Source organism: Triturus cristatus, chromosome 5_1 (genome assembly GCF_964204655.1).
Source record: "Triturus cristatus chromosome 5_1, aTriCri1.1, whole genome shotgun sequence".
NCBI classification, from domain to species: domain Eukaryota; kingdom Metazoa; phylum Chordata; class Amphibia; order Caudata; family Salamandridae; genus Triturus; species Triturus cristatus.
Genome location: NC_140587.1, coordinates 940,694,190 through 940,714,131, shown reverse-complemented (window position 1 = coordinate 940,714,131; position 19,942 = coordinate 940,694,190). Strand labels below are relative to the sequence as shown.

The 19,942-nt window shown below is 43.4% G+C and overlaps 1 protein-coding gene across 3 annotated transcripts in view; it reads right to left on the bottom strand.

Moving 5' to 3' along the window:
- LAMA1 (laminin subunit alpha 1) overlaps positions 1-19,942 on the bottom strand; it is a 692,815-nt gene that overhangs the window by 269,416 nt on the left and 403,457 nt on the right. For all 3 annotated transcript variants that reach the window (XM_085605997.1, XM_085606000.1, XM_085605998.1), the window contains 5 exons: positions 10,723-10,908; positions 9,002-9,129; positions 8,614-8,734; positions 4,364-4,501; positions 208-329 (listed from right to left, as the gene is read on the bottom strand). In XM_085605997.1, the coding sequence (XP_085462123.1) occupies positions 208-329; positions 4,364-4,501; positions 8,614-8,734; positions 9,002-9,129; positions 10,723-10,908 (695 nt within the window). The remainder of the gene's footprint in view (positions 1-207; positions 330-4,363; positions 4,502-8,613; positions 8,735-9,001; positions 9,130-10,722; positions 10,909-19,942) is intronic.

The window sequence follows — 19,942 nt, the reverse complement described above, 5'->3', positions numbered from 1 at the left end:
GAGGCTGCAATTCCTGAACAAATAGAGTGTTCTAATATTCACATGAGCATGACGCTGATGAGGATTAAAGCCAGTGAAGAATGCTCCCCAGAGGCAGAATCAGGGTGATAATCCTACTTTTGTTACCTTCCAAACTCCTTCTTACACAACACACCCTTTCCTTTTGCAATAACTGAATTTGAAACAGTTCTAACAATTTGTGTTTACCTGTTTGGGCTGCGGTAAGGACAAGCACACAAAGAGCAATCACTGATGGATCCAGTTACTCTCCCATAGTATCCAGGTGCACACACATGACAGTGATCCCCCGCTGTGTTATCTCTGCACTCCTGCAAAACAATAAAATTGTTATGGTAAAACAAAAAAGGGTTATTGTGAGCTCCAGCTGAAATGAAGAAATTCTAACACATTGCAACAAAGGGGGCTATATTTCGACACAGGTGCATTCAAGTCATCTGCTAAAATAGGAAATTTCTTTGTTGTTCTATCTTCTGGTTCTGCAGTCCTATTTAGAATTGGAGGAATTATTGAATTTCCACCGGTCATGTCTCAGCTGGCTTCGCTGTAGGAAACCATCAACACAGTGTTCAGTCAGCCAAAAGACAACAAAGTCACTACCTATTTATGGCAGGTCAGCCGAAAAAACACCATGCGAGGCAGGACCAGACAGGAAAGAGAAGCAACGGTCCCAACATATATATGGAGAAAAATCTCTGAACACCAAGGATATTCGTTTTTTTGTTCTGCTGAAACAAATTGTTCTCACTTTGGGAGTTCCTATAAAAAAAAATGTAAAACAATGGCAAATGAGCAAACAAACATGTCATTCATCTGAAGCTTCTATGCATCCTTTACAACACCGGATCTACCAAAGCCACAGAGACATCTGCTATGAAGGAGAAGAACTCTATATAAGATGTGTGGTCCTCTATAAGGAAAATGGGCGCCTGAGCTCTGCTCACAAGGTGAACAGTCAGGCTGCCCACCAAACTCTAATGGGCACTGAAAGTTTTAATAGCTACATGAATCTCTCGCTTTGTTTGAGTAAGTCTAGGGTTGCAGGACAATCTGAATAAATCAAGAGCTACGGACTCTTTATCATGTGAAACTACAGGAAAACCAGATTGACCACTATCACTTCTGTATACCTGCCAGGGCTGTACATTTAAATGAAACCTGCCCCCTACTTTGAACCATGCCATTGATTTTTCCATTTTTCTCCCTTCATATGGATGAAAGACATGAGCTAGATACAACCCAACATTTAAATTGGGTTAACTTTGAATTAGGGCGTGTGCATTACCCAGTACTGGAGAATTGCCGTTTTACTTATTATTTTAACATCAGTATTTTTCCAACTCTAGCATATACCAGAGGATTAGAACAGAAGTTGATTTTATTGTTTTTCCTTTTATTATATATGTTTGTAGCATATGGTGAACTTCAGCATGCCTAGGAAAAGTCATCATTTGTCAGTGGCCAGAAATTCAAAGAAAGTTTAATGGGGACTCTATTAGCTTATAAATGTAAACAACAAGAGAGAGAGCGTTGAGACACACTCTTAATCCCCCTATATAATGAGTTAAACAACAGAAGAGTGCGTATGAAGAAACAAGTATTTCAATACAAAAAGCTCTAAGTGTATTAATGTGCCCTAGACAAATCACTCTGATATGAAATTAGAACCCTCACTCACCAACCTGGTTGGTGACATGCTTCATCATCGGGTTCCACCAGGGGTGCCTACTGCGCCTCAGGTGTGCTTCGACGCTTCCTTAAAGCGGAGCGCAAATATCAGACCAAAGGGATTTTAATATGTGATGAGTGCAAAAAATAATAGTGTTAATTAAAAAGTACACAGGATTCGTCCACAAACAATTTTAATGGCGACGAGCATGGCACTGTCTAAAAACAAGTGTGAGAAAGGTTGGTTAACACTGACTTAAATTGGTCAGGTATATCCTATATAATGAATGTTATATTGGTCGACATGTTTCAGCTTCTAGACGTTATTACACGAAGCTTTCTTCAGGATTCATTTTTCAGTACACATACCCTAAGGCTTTTGTGAAGTTTTCGAAGGCCTCTGCAAAACCGTGAGTTTATTCGGTTTTTTCTGCACCTGAGGTGAGGGTAAGCCTTAGCGAGCTTATACCGCCAAGGTGCTTTTTCCATTTTTTATAGGTCCTGAAGAAAGCTTTGTGTAATAACGTCTAGAAGCTGAAACATGTCGACAAATATAACATTCATTATATAGGATATACCTGACCAATTTAAGTCAGTGTTAACCATCCTTTCTCACACTTGTTTTTAGACAGTGCCAGGCTCGTCGCCATTAAAATTGTTTGTGGACGAATCCTGTGTACGTTTTAATTAACACTATTATTTTTTGCACTCATCACATATTAAAATCCCTTTGGTCTGATATTTGCGCTCCGCTTTAAGGAAGCGTCGAAGCACACCAGAGGAGCAGTAGGCACTCCTGGTGGAACCCTATGATGAAGCATGTCACCAACTAGGTTGGTGAGTGAGGGTTCTATATTCATATCAGAGTGATTTGTCTAGGGCCCATTAATACACTTAGAGCTTTTTGTATTGAAATACTTGTTTCTTCATACGTACTCTTCTGTTGTTTGACTCTATTAGCTTAACAACATAAAAACTCTGTTTTGTCCCTATTGAATTTTAAGGAGTTCTTGTCTAGCCATTTGACAGTGTCGTTCATACGATTGTGGAAGGAGTCTAAAACATCAGGCTTATTGCTTTCTATAGACAGCATCAATTGTGTGTCATTGGCATAGATGACAAGCCTGATGTTGTGGATTTTATGTGTTATTAGAGGTCGCATTTAAATGTTGAAAAGAATTAAGCTCAATGCAGATCCTTGTAAGACTCCATGGTTGACAGTTTTAAAATCAGTGCAGTATGGGGACAAGGAAATGGCTTCGCAACACTCTGACTGGTATGAACACATCCAATTCAATACTGTAACACTAACTCCACTCATAGCTAGTTTTGCCAGTAATATTTTGTGATTGAAAGTGTGAAAAGCAGCTGATAGGTCTAATAGCATTAGAACCGCTGACTGACCACTATCCACCCGTATCTAGAGTCCATCCAATGCCAATAGCAGTGCTACATCAGTTCCATGCCCTGTTCTAAATCCAAACTGCCCTCTTCTAGGAGTTTTAAGTCTTCCAGGTGCATTGACAATTTCCTGCTCTAATATTGTTCTAGGATTTTTACAGGAAAGGGGAGTAATGATATTGGTCTGTAATCACGAAGAACAAGAGGGTCTTCATAGGGCTTTTTTTTTAATAGGATGGTGACAATAGCCTTATTCAAGCCCACGGGACGAGGCCTAGTTCCAGTGATTGATTACAAATCTGTAGTTTTGGGCATGAGTAATTCATCAGCCATATCTTTCCAGACACTGTGCAGTAGCGGATCTAGGGGTAAGCCTGAAGTTGTAGACATTGCTGTTGCTCGAAAACGGTCCTCAGACATTGGTTCAAAAGATTCTAGCTTATTAAAATGGCTAACTGCCAAACTGGAGGCATTCATTTCTGATAGGACAGTCATTAAGGTTTCATTTCTCACATCTTATAAGGGTGCTTTAGGGCCAGGATCTGTCATTTGGTTAGTATTTCTAATGTCCTCTAGAATCTTTTTAATCTTGTTCTCAAAGAATTCATCAAGATTGTCACAGAGTGACTGTGAGGGTTTAGTTACTTTCCCCATACACTGCGGATTTGATCATTTGTGTAGGATGTCAAAAACTTTTTATGTGCTATTTGGAGCTACTAAAATTGCATTAGCATAATAATTAGCTTTTGGCTTACAGACCTTTTTCTTATATTCATTCAATGCACTCTTTAATCGTTTATCCACTTCTAAATAGGAGCTGCACCATTTTCTTTCCAGCTCTTTTTACTCTAATTAGGAATACACTACTGTTGTGGCTCTGAGATGCCAGTGATAAACAACATTAGCCACAAAGGGCTGAAGAACCCCAAGACATGCCCCACTCTCCCACCAACAATCTCCCTGCAGGCACTAACTTAAGGTAAAAGGAGATTAGAGAAGCTGGGTCATAAGGGACATAATAAAGAAACACAGAGAGCGAAGGTTAAGTGTTTATATAAATTGACCTGACCTTCATTATGTTTGATCAACTGATTCATTCATTTGAAATATGTTTATGAATAATATTCACTAAAGTTTGTTGATGCATTTTATAGAAAGAAAAGTATCCATGCCAAAAAGCTAATGGGAGAAAAATATATGAAAGAGATTACTTTATTTGAAGAAAAAAACACAAACTTCAGCAATGCAGAATAGCAAACACTTCACTGCTACATACCTGACATTTGCCAGTTTCCTGGTCACAGGTCTCACTGTGATTGCTACAGTGACACGGTACACAAGGGGCAATCAACGGACGAGGTCCTCTTACGTGTAGATCTGACAGTTTCTCCCTGTAGAAGCCAGGTGCACATTCCTAGAGAGAGAGAAGGAGAGAAAGAGAGAGAGAGAAAGAGAGAGAGAGAGAGAGAGAGAGAGAGAGAGAGAGAGAGAGAGAGAGAGAGAGAGAGAGAGAGGAGATGTGTGTGAGAGAGAGAATGTTGTCAATAATTAATATTCAAGCAGAAATATCATAGCTCAAGGGACAAGATCTCACAGGAAACAGTGTTTGAAACGCCGTTTCCACAATGCAGTACCATTACAACGTGGTCATTACAACGACTGCGTTGTTACCACGCATACAATTACATCGCAAGTCATTAGTACGACTTGATGTAGGGGGCGCAATGGTGCTGGATTTAGAATCCAAAACCTTCCCTGCTTTTGCGCAAACTGGAGTAGTAATAGTAAATAATACTATTCCTAAGTCCAGCATGCCCCCTACAGCAAGTCGTAGTAATGACTTGCGATGTAATGGTATGCATTCTAACAACATGCTCGTTGTAACGACTGCGTTGTTGCATGCGATGTATTCGCATGCGTTGTAAGGGTATATATTCAGGTCTCACACAAGTGAGACGGAGAGTGAACCTTGAGATCCGACCACAATCAGTCAAGTTGCCTGAACCTGGAAGACTCTGCAGCAGTTCAGCGTGAACACCAGATGCCCAACTTTAAGAGAACAAGGAGTAAGGGTAATTTCTCCTCTCTTCTGTTGATACTAATATTTATTAAGCCACCCTCCATAGAATGAAGACAGAGAAAGACTAATAGGAACAGTTCATATAGAGGTAAGAAGAGCAAATCGACTTTTGCTGTTATGTATGATAAACATAACAAGTGTTATGAAAATGAGATCCTGTGCACACATATGGATAATTAGCTGGTTCTGTATGTATTCAATAAATGCCAGAAGGAGTCAGACAGATTCTTAATAATGGATAAACACCGGTCGACATCAGGCGTGTTGTGTGCAAGATTCCTTTTAATGAAAAATTTCAGTTCAATGTACAAAAGAAATTGATCAGCCGACACGTGTTTCGTCACAACGTGTAGCTGTTGTGACTCATCAGGGCTGTACGGAAGTAAATGTATATGTCAAAAGGACCTCAGTACGAGGTCACTCGAGGAGAAGGACCCGCTGAGGGAACGGCGGGAACTTGGATCGCACGGATAACGCTAAAATAGCAGGTTCGGTTGAAGAGCGGTCTCGGGTAACGGATCAGCTCGCGATTCCACGGTGCGCACCCTGGAATCGCGAGCTGATCCGTTACCCGAGACCGCTCTTCAACCGAACCTGCTATTTTAGCGTTATCCGTGCGTCAGCGGGTCCTTCTCCTCGAGTGACTTCGTACTGAGGTCCTTTTGACATATACATTTACTTCCGTACAGCCCTGATGAGTCACAACAGCTACACGTTGTGACGAAACACGTGTCGGCTGATCAATTTCTTTTGTACATTGAACTGAAATTTTTCATTAAAAGGAATCTTGCACACAACACGCCTGATGTCGACCGGTGTTTATCCATTATTAAGAATCTGTCTGACTCCTTCTGGCATTTATTGAATACATACAGAACCAGCTAATTATCCATACGTGTGCACAGGATCTCATTTTCAGTTTTTGTTGTAGGTCTTGACCTACGCATTGCAGGGGTAATTTCATTGGGTTCGTCCCCCCTGACCTAGTGGCACCGGACACCTTTGTTGACTTGACTAAACCACGTACACGCTTGAGCGCCAAGCTTCCTCCAAACAATCAAACCCTTACCACTGTCAACATAACAAGTGTTATGTACAGTGTTATTCAACAACAAAACAGGGATTGAAAGTGCAACCGGTATGACTGTTTATCATAGCCAGAGCCACTGAAATTATTTGATTTTGTGGCCGCAGCAGTTTCTGAATTATTATGGATTTGCCATATAATCCATCATCTGTTGCAAAATCTACAGATGTTAACATCTAGCTCATATGGATCAAAAGTTACTAGAATTGCAGCAACATGTTGCCACACAGTGGATTATAATTGATAATAAGAATTTAGAATTACTGAATGATAATGTTGTGGGTGTGAACAATTTAGAGACATTTGTGTATGATTATGTAGCCTCGTTTTATTTTGTGTAGCATGTCTGCTCCATTGACAATTTAGAGTACACAAACTCTTGTAAGGCCCAGCAAGCCTTTAAAGCACCCTATAAATTGCCCGTAGAAAATCACCAGACATGTCATCTACTTTTGAGTTAAAGCTAGCACCACGTGTGTACAGTTGGGGTTGTATTTCTGCCAGCAGAATCAGTTTTTTTGTGTGTTGTACTTTTAAAGATCTATTTTTCCAACCATACATAGAGACATATTTGTTTAAGATGTTTTAGCAACAACTGGATATTCAGTCTATTGTACACTCTTTATTGTGTTCAACCTTTAATGCTCCTTACAAGTTTATTAACCCAACCACCTGCTGGAATATTAAGCCTAGGCTACGCAACTTTACTACCAGTAGTCAGTTACGTGGTAAGAATTTACTACATTAGGATTGCGGAGGAAAATACATTTGCAATTCCGAGGGTCCTCCGCCTGCCAAATTTAGAGTTGTCTGCCGATCCAGTGGACAAGTCTCGACATTGACAGGAACCGCTTGGCATGGCAGTTTCTTTCAATGCAGGAAATGTTTGATGGACGATACTATACGACATGAAAGTAGACCATCAAATTTTTCAAAAGATTTTTTGCTTTTCAAAAACAATTCCTGAAGTCAGAGTTTGTGTTTCAAAAACAAAAAGGACAAAAAAATTGCTCCCACACCGTTAAAGTCTCCTCCCAGGGTGTGGGGGTCATTATAATTTTTTCTATCCTTTACTGCGAGGTTTTTCCTGGGTGTGAGGGACAGGAAAAAAATACTTTTTAAACTGTGCACCCTAAATAGGGAAGGTGGTGTAAAGTGCAACCTCCAACGGCCCTTCGTTTGTCAGGACATCGAATGAAGTATTCCATCAGTGAAGCCAATGTGAGCTCCACTGATGGAATACTTACAATATGCCTGACTCTAAATGAGGCGGGAAGCTGAGGGCTTGGAGGACAGAGTACTCCATTTTGTTTGTGACAGAGTACCCTGTCTTCCACCCTCTAAATCAAGCCCTATTTTGTTAAGCAATTGGAGTGCAATAGTGCTGGTAGGTCCTTGACATGAGTACACTACAGCACCAACACAGCTTATCGCCCAGTAACCACTGACTACCCTAGGGCAGGGCCGTCTTGACAGCATTATCAGCCCCCAGGCAAAGCAGTGCACTGTGACTTGCCTACACAACTACTCACAGGAATAAAAACATTTAACGAACAATTAGTGTTAAATTCTAGTCTGCAAGGGGCCCCCATGCTCGTGGGGGCCCCGGTCAAATGCCCAGCTTGCCCATGAGTTAAGAGGGCACTGCCCTAGGGCCCTAATGAAGTGCCTCATAGCTTCTCATTGCTTATATATATATTATACACAGCAACAAGCGGCATTCACTGAATAAAAACTTTCAAATACCAGGTTGCACTTTGTTCGAATAACCACTGATGGCAGAAGAATGCAAAAAGTTTGACTCCTTAACAATTTTAGCAAAAACAAAATTTAGGTTAGAATATAAACTTTGGCTCAAATTTAAAGCCCTGACTGCACAAATCAGTTCTATCGCTATTGGACGTAGATCCGCCATCTTGAAAGCAGTAGAGCATTTTTATTAATAAAAGGTTTCAGAAACCCCACCTTTTTTTTTTTACATAAGTCAAATTGGCACTGTAACAAAGACTCCAGTCAAGAAGGGAACACAAAATTGCATCCCCCTCCCCCTAATTTGCGTTCACCTGGGGAGGACACACAAAATGCGCTGGTGCTCATATTGTGCCCATTTGTAAGTCTGACACCTTTGAGTAGGAAATAAAGCCCAAAGTGCACGCACTAGCCCATTGCAGCTAGTGAAAACAATGCATGTGCGTTATGTGAGGCAGATATCGCGGGATTAAACTATCGTGATTTGTGCCCACGTTATAGTATCGTTTTCGGCGCAAACAGAGATTGGATCCGAAACTGGATTACTGGCCGATCGTGATTGGTGCCAAACAGTGGCATTTATTCTGAGCATTTATCATGTGTACTTTACCTGGCATGACAGTCCAGTGTAGCCTGCTGGGCAGTCGCATGTCTCTATAAGACGGGCTGCTTCCCTGCTGGAGTGCATGTCCTCCGCTGGAACGGCAACCTCCATTGAGATATTGGAGATTCTGAAGTACAAGCGGGGAACAAAGTGAAAAACTACACTTTTGTATAAAAAATAAACAAATACATATTTAAAATAATATTTTATGCAGCTGCTTTTATGCACAGCAAGAATGTATTTCAAACCTGAAAGCTGTTCCTCCATTTAACCGCACATTTTGCTTTAATGTGGTCCTTCATTTGTGGGTAATCTTTTGACATTGTAAACGTCACTGTTGTCCATATTGGTAACACAGGGATCTTACTGTGTAAGTCTTACTCTGAGGACTCACCTGCTCTGCTGCAGTGCTTGGCCGTACGAGGCCTTGATGAGGATGTACTCAATGTTGCTCAGAACAGAGAGGAAGTCTGCACGAGTGACATGGCTCTCAGACACTGAGTTGAAATATTTCCAGAAATTCTGTGGACAAAAATAAATGTCCAGCGAGGATGAATTTATAAAAAAAGAACATTCATTTATTGTTTTATTTAGTACTATGAAGAATTATTGCACAATTATAAACCAATGGCTAACGTTGTATTTTCGAGAACTGGCTATCATCCTTTCACACCCGCTCCCCTTTAGAACAAAAACAATGTTATGCCAAAACTGCATTTCATAACCAAAATTGTTAGATCTAAGGATTAGACATGACACGTGCCACGGCTGAAGTATGCAGGGTTAAGTCTGTAGTGCTGGGTTCACTGGGGGCATCCCAGGATCCTAGAGGAGAGGGAGGTAGTGTAGAGAAAAGGGTTTGGGGGCAAAGCAGGCTTCATTTGGACCCTACAGGGAAAGGTAGGCAAGGAATAGCAAATGGTCAAGAGTACTGAGTCCAGGGAGTGGGTAGCGGCACCGGCTATGTGGGGTCGAAGCAGGTTCCAAGAGGCTGCAGTATAGTTCTCCTGATCAAAAAGTACCGGCTCTGGAGGAGCATCACAGAGTCTGAATTGGGAAGCTGTAGAGGGTCCCATGTGGTAGGGGCAGAGAACTCCTCAAAGTGCTAGTGGGCAGCACAGGACCAAGGTACAGGGAAGAGTTCATGCTCTAGGAGACAGCCGCACATGGTCCAGGGACCAAGAATCACTGAGGTCAGAGCAGTGGGCGGATTGGCCACTAGCCCCAGCAGAATAAGTGGATCAAAGATTTTAGGGACATTTCATGCAGATTATCACATTGCTAATTATGAGCATCATTGGAGGTAAATCCACATTTAAAGTTGGGTTGTGCCTTACACCTTAAATGCTGCAGCTCCTACTCTCATTCTCCCCTCTGAACTAATGTTAGGCACCTTAAAGCAGCTTTTTTTAGCATCATGCAAGGCTGTGCGTGGGAACAGCAAGCATAGACTATATAATACATCCCCATCTGCTCAGGGGTGCTGTCAGTGTGAATGAGAGGGAAAAGGCAGCAAGCTTCAAGATGGGAGGATACAGGCAGGTTACCAGGAAAACTACTTGGCTGCCCCAGCGGCAGCCCAGGTTGGTGGGGAGTGTTAGGAAGGCAACAAGGCAGTTGGACATAGGGACAGACTACCAACATGGCCCAGCCTTTCCTGCACTTTCTACTGCTGTCCTAGTGTAAAGCCAGTACCACTTGCTGCATCCTTTCCAGTCAGGATAATCCCTGCATTTCTGCAGTTAGGTGTTGTACAAACTTGGATGCTTAATCCAAGAAGCACACAATACACAGGTATTGGATGGCATCAATAATTCTTCTTTAAAGTAAAAAGCCTCACTGCAGCCCTTCTCTCTTTGGGGAGAGGAGTTGGCCGAATGGCTAGGGCGGTCGACCTCGAATCTGGGGAACTGGGTTTGAGTCTCAGCAATGATGCTGAACATCCTGTGATTCTGGGCAAATTACTTAATCTCCCCGTGCCAAACAAAACTGAATGTGTTTTCATGTAATGCAACTGGGGCTATGTACAGTGCTCTGATACCCAACTCGGGTCAAGTTCGCGCTATATAAAACTCTGTAAAATAAAATAAATAAATAAAAATAAAGTGTACTCACCTCTTTCATCTCCACTTGTACTTCACTTCTTACACCACTTTCAGGGGCAGGAATATCCATGTAGATCACATGTTTACTTAGGTGACCACCCTTCATGAGAATCTGTGGCTCAAAGTTTGACACACCAGATTCACCCAAGGCATGGAAAGCAGCAGTGTACTTCAGTTTCCCACCATAGGACATAAGCTGTAGAAACAATAAAATCAAAGTCAACTTTATCATCAGAGCTTACTTATTTTGATGAGATCGACTATAGAACAAATATAGACAACAGTCCACATTTATGTTCAAAATATATTATTCAAAGCACAAATACAACTATTACAAATTAAGCTATTAGGACAGAAATGTCCCCTACATGGGGTACAGTTGTGTTTCACTGCCCTGCATACCCAACTGCATGTATCCTGGTATTTGATTCTGTCTCTAGCTTCCCACTAATCTAATGTGTGTTAAGACCTAGGCCTGCCCTTTGGCATGAGTGAGGTCCTGAACCTGTCCTTAAACCTGGAGGGCATTCCAAGCATGCCCTCATTGCACTCACAGTGGTCTACTGTACCTGTCATGGGTTTAGTGCCTATACACTTGACCCATGGTGTTAGTGGTGGTAGCGTGCCATGTGTTGTGAATGGATAATTGTGACCAGGTCTTATTATGTGTGCCGCTGTAGTGGAGACATACTGGCCCACTAATGTCCCACTTCTATGCGCTAATCCGGATCCAGCGTTAACAGTGTGTTTGTGTACGTGCCCTACCAGCATGGTGTCTATGAGTGATCCAGAATAATGGACGCCTGTGGAATTCATTTTGGTTGCCCCTGACATAGCCTTGTGCAAAATATTGGGATAAGGTTGTTTTCTCAGTCAGTGGAAGTGTATAGCTGACAGTCCTGAAGCTGGGGGGAAGAAATAAAGATAATGAAGAGGGAAGAGAGGAGATAAGGCTCCTTTAGAAATTCAATTAGGATGTTAGTTGAGAGGAGCTGCTCATTAGTCTTCCTGTAGCACTGACATCTGGTAGATGGCAAGGGCGAAGAGTCGGGCTACAGTCTCCATTGTCCTTGGTGAAAGGGACCCTTAAGTGAAATCAGTCATTTGGCTTTCCCCAGATAACTTTTCAGGTGCCTGATGACAACCAGGTGCAGAAATCCCGCACCTCTTTGTGCACACTTGTTTGTTAAGTTGTGGATGCTTCAGGCTGAAGACAATCCTGCTGTAAAGAGAATTTCTCTGTACTAAAGTTTCACCTGGAGAGGAGCCGTAAAAAAAGGCATTTGAAAAGAAAGCTACCCCAAACCAGTTCTGAAAGTGCAGACAGGAGATTCCCCCTCTCCATCCTGCTATGATGAATGAAAGCGGTACCTACAGACCCACTTTTGGTTCAAGTTCCAAGTGCTCTATGATCAAGGAAGAGAGTGCACTGCAGATTACTCAGAGGACTGCTGTGCAACCAGAACTGGTGTCTGCTTCACAGTCTGCTTCCCAGAGGTGAGGGGACATCATTTGAGTCATTCCCTTGCTGGAAGAAGCTGTTCATCTCCCCTTAGACTACTTTGAAGCCAATCCTCTTTCTTTAGGTTTATAGAATTCAAGAGTTTTGTCCAGCTCAACCGATGTGCTTAGAAATAGCAATCATGAAAAATAGGAGGTTGCTACCATTTTTGGACCAAATGATGACCCTACCCAAAATGTTTCAACAGGGTTTATACAAGCCAACTGAAATCATGTATGTCAATATTAATAATAAACTTTAATTTTGAGTCATGTTTGTAGGAAGCTGGCTCGTTATATAATATATCAAAATGAGATTTATTGTGAAAGAGTCCAGTGGTTCCTTTATGAGTGGACAGGGGCTTGCTATGGCAATCCTAAAATGCTTTATTAGGGGGTAGTGTGGTCGAGCAGCCTTAAGCTTAACCCAGAAGAGTGTAAGACATCTGAAAATACAAACAATGGTCAATAAATGAGACACACAACTCAAGAACGAGATCCACACCAATTTATAACAAGGATTTGCAACTCACAATCTGATCATCTCCTCTGGACGTTATCCTCTTATCTGGAAAACAGAGGTTGTCAAGTCTCAACTTAAGAAACCTAATCTGGACCCATCGGAGCCTAAAAACTATTGGCCCATTTCCTTGTTACCTGTTCCCACTAAGATCTTAGAGAAACATCTAAATGCCCAGTTAAGCACCTACGTGGAGAAACATCACCTGCTCGATTGCTCCCAATATGGATTCAGGAGTGGCCCGGTTCTGAGACTGCTCGAATTGCTGCAGTAAATAACGTACGCATCAAAGTAGATGCCAGGCATACCTCAATGCTGATACTGTTGGACTTATCTACGGCCTTCGATACCATCTCCCCGACAAGACCAATTGACCATCTTCAGGAAATTGGGGTGTCAAACTCTGCCTTGGAGCTCCTGTCCTCATTCCTGACAGATAGGTCACAGAAAGTAAAGATGGACTCATTTTATTCTGATTCCATATCCACCTTCTGTGGAGTTCCGTAATACTCCTGTTTGAGTCCAACTCTATTTAATATGTATGTTTCTCGACTGGCTAAGGTGATTATATCTTTTAGGTTGAAGGCCTTATCCTATGCTGATGATACACAAATAATCGTGTCTATCACAAAGAATATAAATGCCTCTGCAGCCAATTTCAACAGCTGTATGCAGGCCGTGGCCTCCTGGATGGTAAACAACTACCTTCAACTCAATGGGGACAAAACTGAGGTCCTGGTCTTTGGCAGCCAACAAACTATATGGACCCACGCTTGGAGGCCAGAAATGCTTGGACCATGCCCATGCCCTGCTGCCTTGGCAAAGAATCTCGGTGTCATAGTTGACTACATGCTTTGATTTGATCCCCAGGTTAATAGAACTGTCTCATCCTGTTTCTGGGACATTAAGACCTTGAAGAAGATCTTCCCATTTCTCTCTCCCTCTTCGCGAAAACAAGCAGCTGTTGCCTTCATTCTGTCCAGGCTAGATCACTGTAACACTCTTTACCTGGACATTAACAGGAGATCCATCCATAAGCTGCAACTTATCCAGGATGCCGCAGCAAAACATATTTTGGTTCTTTCAAAATTTCACTCGATTTCTGCCGCCATTCGGAAATTGCATTGGCTTCCATCTGAGAAACGAATTCTGTTTAAGGCCCTATGTATTGTTCATAAAGCACTTCACAACTCAGGTCCAGAAGGAATTAAACACCTCTTTCAACGTTACATCCCTACTAGACAGCTGCGATCTACCAACAAAAATTGGCTAGTTGTGCTCAGATTTAGGAGGGCAAGGTGGGGAGGAAGAGCCTTTGCTGTGGCTGCATCTAAACTCTGGAACACCCTCCCTATATCGATCTCCTGCCTGGACTCACACCTTCTCTTTAAATCTTTAAAGACCTAGGTCTTTGCCTTTTAAACTTTCTTAGAGGGTTAACACCTCCTTCCCTCTGACCGTGATACCGTTTCAGCACCTTGACGCCTTTGGGCATTTGTTCGCGCTTTACAAGTTGGTCATTCATTCATTCAATAGGACTCACATTTTTGAGAGTTAAAGCTATTGGTGTTGTAAATGACAGTGTCTTTTATCTATGTGTTTTGGTTTGGAGTGTAGTGGATGTATGAACAGAAAGCAGCTGCAGCACTGCCTAAAGGGCTTTGAATGAGGACTTACCACTGGCACCAGAGACGCAGCTGCAGCATTGTCTAGATGACTTAGAATGAGAAATTACTGAAAGGACCAAACATTCAGCTGCAGCACTGTCTAGAATACTAAGAATGAGGAATTACCAACGGGACCAGAGAAACAGCTAGTAGCACTGTCTAGAGGATTTAGAATGAGAAATTACAACTGGGACCAGAGCAGCAGCTAGCAGCACTGCCTAGAGGACTAAGAATGAGAAATTATCACTGGGAACAGAGACACAGCTGCAGCACCGCCTAGAGGACTTAGAATGTGGAATTACCGATGTTACCAGAGTAGCAGCTAGGAGCACTGCCTAGAGGACTTAGAATGAGGAATTACCACTGGGACCAGAGAAGCAGCTAGCAGCACTGTCTAGAGGACTTAGAATGATGAATTACTGAAAGGACCAGAGAAGCAGTTAGCAACAATACCTAGAGGGCTTTGAATGAGGACTTACCACTGGCACCAGAGACGCAGCTGCAGCATTGTCTAGATGACTTAGAATGAGAAATTACTGAAAGGACCAAACATTCAGCTGCAGCACTGTCTAGAATACTAAGAATGAGGAATTACCAACGGGACCAGAGAAACAGCTAGTAGCACTGTCTAGAGGATTTAGAATGAGAAATTACAACTGGGACCAGAGCAGCAGCTAGCAGCACTGCCTAGAGGACTAAGAATGAGAAATTATCACTGGGAACAGAGACACAGCTGCAGCACCGCCTAGAGGACTTAGAATGTGGAATTACCGATGTTACCAGAGTAGCAGCTAGGAGCACTGCCTAGAGGACTTAGAATGAGGAATTACCACTGGGACCAGAGAAGCAGCTAGCAGCACTGTCTAGAGGACTTAGAATGATGAATTACTGAAAGGACCAGAGAAGCAGTTAGCAACAATACCTATAGGGCTAAGAATGAGGAATTAACACTGGGACCAGAGAAGCAGCTGCAGCACTGTCTGGAGGACCTAATATGAGGAATTACCACGAGACCAGAGAAGCAGCTTGCAGTAATGTCTAGAGGACTAAGAATGATGAATTACCACTGGGAACAGAGACAAATCTAGAAGCCCTGTCTGAAAGACTTAAAATGAGGAATTACAGATGTGGCCAGAGAAGCAGCCAGCAGCACCACCTAGAGGACTTAGAATGATGAATTAGCACTGGGATCAGAGAAGCAGCTAGGAGCACTGTCTAGATGACTAAGAATGATGAATTACCACTGGGAACAGAGGCACAGCTATCAGGCCTGTCTAAAGGACTTAGAATGAGGAATTTCCACTGTGACAAGAGGCACAGCTGCAGAACTGTCTAAAGGGCTTAGAATGGGGAATTACCAACGGGACAAGCATAGCAGCTAGACGCACTGCCAAGACAATTTAGAATGAGGAATTACTGACAGGACCACAGATGCAGGTGCAGCACTGTCTAGAAGACTAAGAATGAGGAATAACCAATAGGATGAGAGAAAAAGCTAGCAGCACTGTCTAGAGGATTTAGAATGATGAATTACTAATGAGACCAGAAAAGCAGCACTGTCTAGAGGACCTAGAATGTGGAATTACAACTAGGACCAGAGAAGTAGCTAGCAGCACTGTCTAGAGGACTTAAAATGATGAATTCACAATAGGGAACAGAGACACAGCTGTAGCACTGCCTAGAGGACTTAGAATGTGGAATTACTGACAAGACCAGAGTAGCAGCTAGCAGCACCATCTAGAGGACTAAAATGAGGAATCACCACTGAGACCAGAGAAGCAGATAGCAGCACTGCCTAGAGTAGTGTTCTTCAATCTGTGGGGAACTCCCCCCTGGGGGGGGTGCCACACCATCTCAGGGGGGGGGATGCGCATTCCACCGTAAAATCTCACCGTTGTTTACCACTGTCCAACGTCGCAAGTACATTAGCTTCCGGTATTTCTTCAGCCATTTTAAATGTGGCCTTTGGATTGGAGAACAGCAGCCAATCAACACATAGAACATCACCACTGACATTCCACCAATGAGGGGGACAGCATTATAGATGGGAGGAAGTGCGCAAAGATTTGTGTGCATAAACTCCTGCATTCTACTACCTTTTGGTTGTGTGGCGCTTCTTCACTCCTGCCGTTTGCCCCGTGCTTGCTGCCTTTTCTTCTTTAGTTGCTGTCCTTTGCCTGCTGCCTCGCTGTGAAAGATCTCGCCTCTGAACATTTTACATCACCAACAGGTAAGTGAAAGCGAACAGACAGTCCTTCCCAGGGCGTCTGCTTGCCTAAAGTAAGTCTGTTCACTTTCGGTTTGACAGCACAGGAGACAGCTGTCGCCTTTTGGGTGTGGGAGGGGGAATGTAGCTAATACAATTAACTTTATTAAAAGTCAGCTGCGAGTATCTTATTTAAACTACTTTTTGGATGTGTACATTGTCTGCCCACGAATCACACGTCAGATCCTGTGATATCATAGGGTTTTGCTGATACTATTTAGCCTCCCCACTATTTGTTTCAGGGACTGACCCCGACAGTCCTAGAAGTTAATTGGACCTGACAATAATATATAATAAATGCACTACTGAAAATAGCTCTCAGGTGGGGCACAGTACAAAGGGGAACTCGTACAGATCCAGAGCTAAGGACTGCTCTCGGGTGATGCAGGCTGTTGAGGGCAGACGCTGCACTCCTGGAGTTCTGTGCACAGAGCTGGTGTGGGCTGTTGAGGGCAGGCGCTGCACTCCTGGAGTTGTGTGCACTGAGCTGGTGTGGGCTGTTGAAGGCAGGTGCTGCACTCCTGGAGTTCTGTGCACAGAGCTGGTGTGGGCTGTTGAGGGCAGGCGCTGCACTCCTGGAGTTGTGTGCACTGAGCTGGTGTGGGCTGTTGAAGGCAGGTGCTGCACTCCTGGAGTTGTGTGCACAGAGCTGGTGCGGGCTGTTGAGGGCAGGTGCTGCAGTCCTGGAGTTGTGTGTAGAGAACTGGTGTGGGCTATTGAGGGCAGGCACTGCACTCCTTGATTCTTGTGTAGAGAGCCGAGGGCAGCTCCCTAAGCTCTTGGGTGGTGCAGGCTATTGAGGACAGGAGCTGCACTCCTGGAGCTGTGTGCACAGAGCTGGTGAGGGCTGTTGAGGGCAGGTGCTGCACTCCTGGAGTTGTGTGCACAGAGCTGGTACGGGCTGTTAAAGGCAGGTGCTGCACTCCTGGAGTTGTGTGCACAGAGCTGGTGCGGGCTGTTGAGGGCAGGCGCTGCACTCCTGGATTCTTGTGTAGAGAGATGAGGGCAGCTCCCTAAGCTCTTGGGTGATGCAGTCTGTTGAGGACAGGAGCTGCACTCCTGCAGTTGAGTGCACAGAGCTGGCGTGGGCTGTTGAGGGCAGGCGCTGCACTCCTGGAGTTGTGTGCACAGTGCTGGTGTGGGCTGTTGAAGGCAGGTGCTGCACTCCTCGAGTTGTGTGTACAGAGCTGGGTCAGTCGGTTGAGGACAGCTGCTGCACTATGCTTCATGTCTTGTCTTTCCATGCTCAAATGTTTATACAGCCAAGCACTGTGAAGACGACTACTGCAGCTACTTGCCAACCTGCTAGCAGGCTCTGTGTTCCGCTAGATTTTCTTTAATAAGATGGAACCTTTAAGTTCTCTGAACCTTCAGATTTGAAGGTTCAAATGCCTCTGCCTCAGCATCAAGAATTGCATTCCCTTTCTTGGCTCTTTCCCAATCTGGAAACCCACTGTATATGTCTTTCTGCTGCCTGCCCTGTATCCGAGGAAGCATCCTCCACTCTACAGTTTAAGTCTGCTCAGTGGTAGTGTAAGGGGATTTATAAAACAACAAACAAGAGACCAAACTTGTACCAATCACAGGTTGCATGTCTGCATATCCAGTGCCTTCCCAGTCGCACAACTGATGTCTTCCCAAATGCCTTAGCTTCAGAATTACAAACAAATATGCTTCATTTTTGTTTTCCTAACTGCTGAAGATGTACGTTATGTAATGGACAATTTGTTCTGCGTTTCAAAAAATGACATCCTCCTGTCTTTTATTTTACACTCACTGTACCCAAAATAGATTGACTGCAAAGTGAGAGAAGTTCAACAGTCTTTGATGTATTTGTGACAAAATGAAAAACGGGAACAGGATGGTGGCCATTCCTGAGCCATTCCAGAACCCCTGCACAATCCTCCTCTAGACTTCTGCACGTTTTGTTCTGGAAATCGAGCACATTACAGAGGATGGAGAAAAGAGTTCTATGGGAGACTAGAAACCAAGGAAATATTTCAGCACAGATCGAATCAGGCTGGATATTGCCACCAGTTGCAGTGCAGTGGGTATTCATGATCATAGAGCCTGGGAGTGCAGAAAGCACAGAGAGTATCTTCTCTGCACTGGACACGCCTGAAGGTACAGGAAGGGCTGTGGATATTCTTCCAGTCTTATTGACAGTACCCCAGATTCTGAGCCTTGCACAGACGGATCCTAAGAACAGCTTGGTAGGACATCTATGCACAGATTGCAGCTCATGAGTAACAGAAAGGTTTACCAAGGTCTTAACACATAAATAATCTTGTATCCGTAGATTGAACGGTTTGTAGTGGCCCCTGTCTCATGTTTAATTCGTTTTTTATGTCCATGATTTCCCCCCAGTTTTTGTGACTTCTGGTGCCACATAGGCAACCGCATCACCTGCTTTTGCAGCTGTACTCCCCTACACACTGTACTCCCCTGTCCCCCATATATTAGGGTTCTTGTCATCAATGAGCAGGTCTTTTATGTAGCACATGGGTTAAAATATCCCTGGGCTTGACTTTGGGGTTGTAGGATTTTGTGGAAAAACGGCAAATTTGGGAATATACCTGAGGAATACTTTGGCAGTACAATGCACCATTTAAAACCATTCTCTTTCATTATGTATTACGTTTTTTTCTAAATGCATGCAGTACAATGCATCGTTTGAACTATTTTTTTCATAAGCTAATCACACTTATTAAACCCAACCCTCTTTTAGTTTGCGCTCATCCACTGTACTCGTTCGAGTGCTGAACATGGATTGATGCTTTCTGCCACATCACTTTTACCATGAGTTTGTTAGCAGTTTCACAAGTGGGAGAAGGGTATCCGAGCCCATTTAAAAAAATATTAAGTTGTTACATTTCCAATTGTATTTGTTAAGTTTGCTCAAAATACACCAGAGTTGCTGACTTATAACTGGGGAATCAGGTTCCAGAAATTTTGCCGGATATGGCCTGGGATATGCGGACGACTTTCAATTATGCAGTGTAACATGGTCCAGAATTTTTGTCAGGTGGTGGGGGGGACCGACATCTAAAAAAATTCAGCTGGGGGGCTCAACCTAAAAACGTTTGAAGACCTCTGGCCTAGAGGACTTAGAATGAGGAATACCACTGGGACCAGATACACAGCTAGCAGCAATGTCTAGAGGACTACGAATGAGGAACTACCACTGGGGACAGAGACATAGCTAGCAGCACCGTCTGAAAGACTTATAATAAGGAATTACCGACAAGGCCAGAGAAGCTCTCAAGTCATTCAAGTT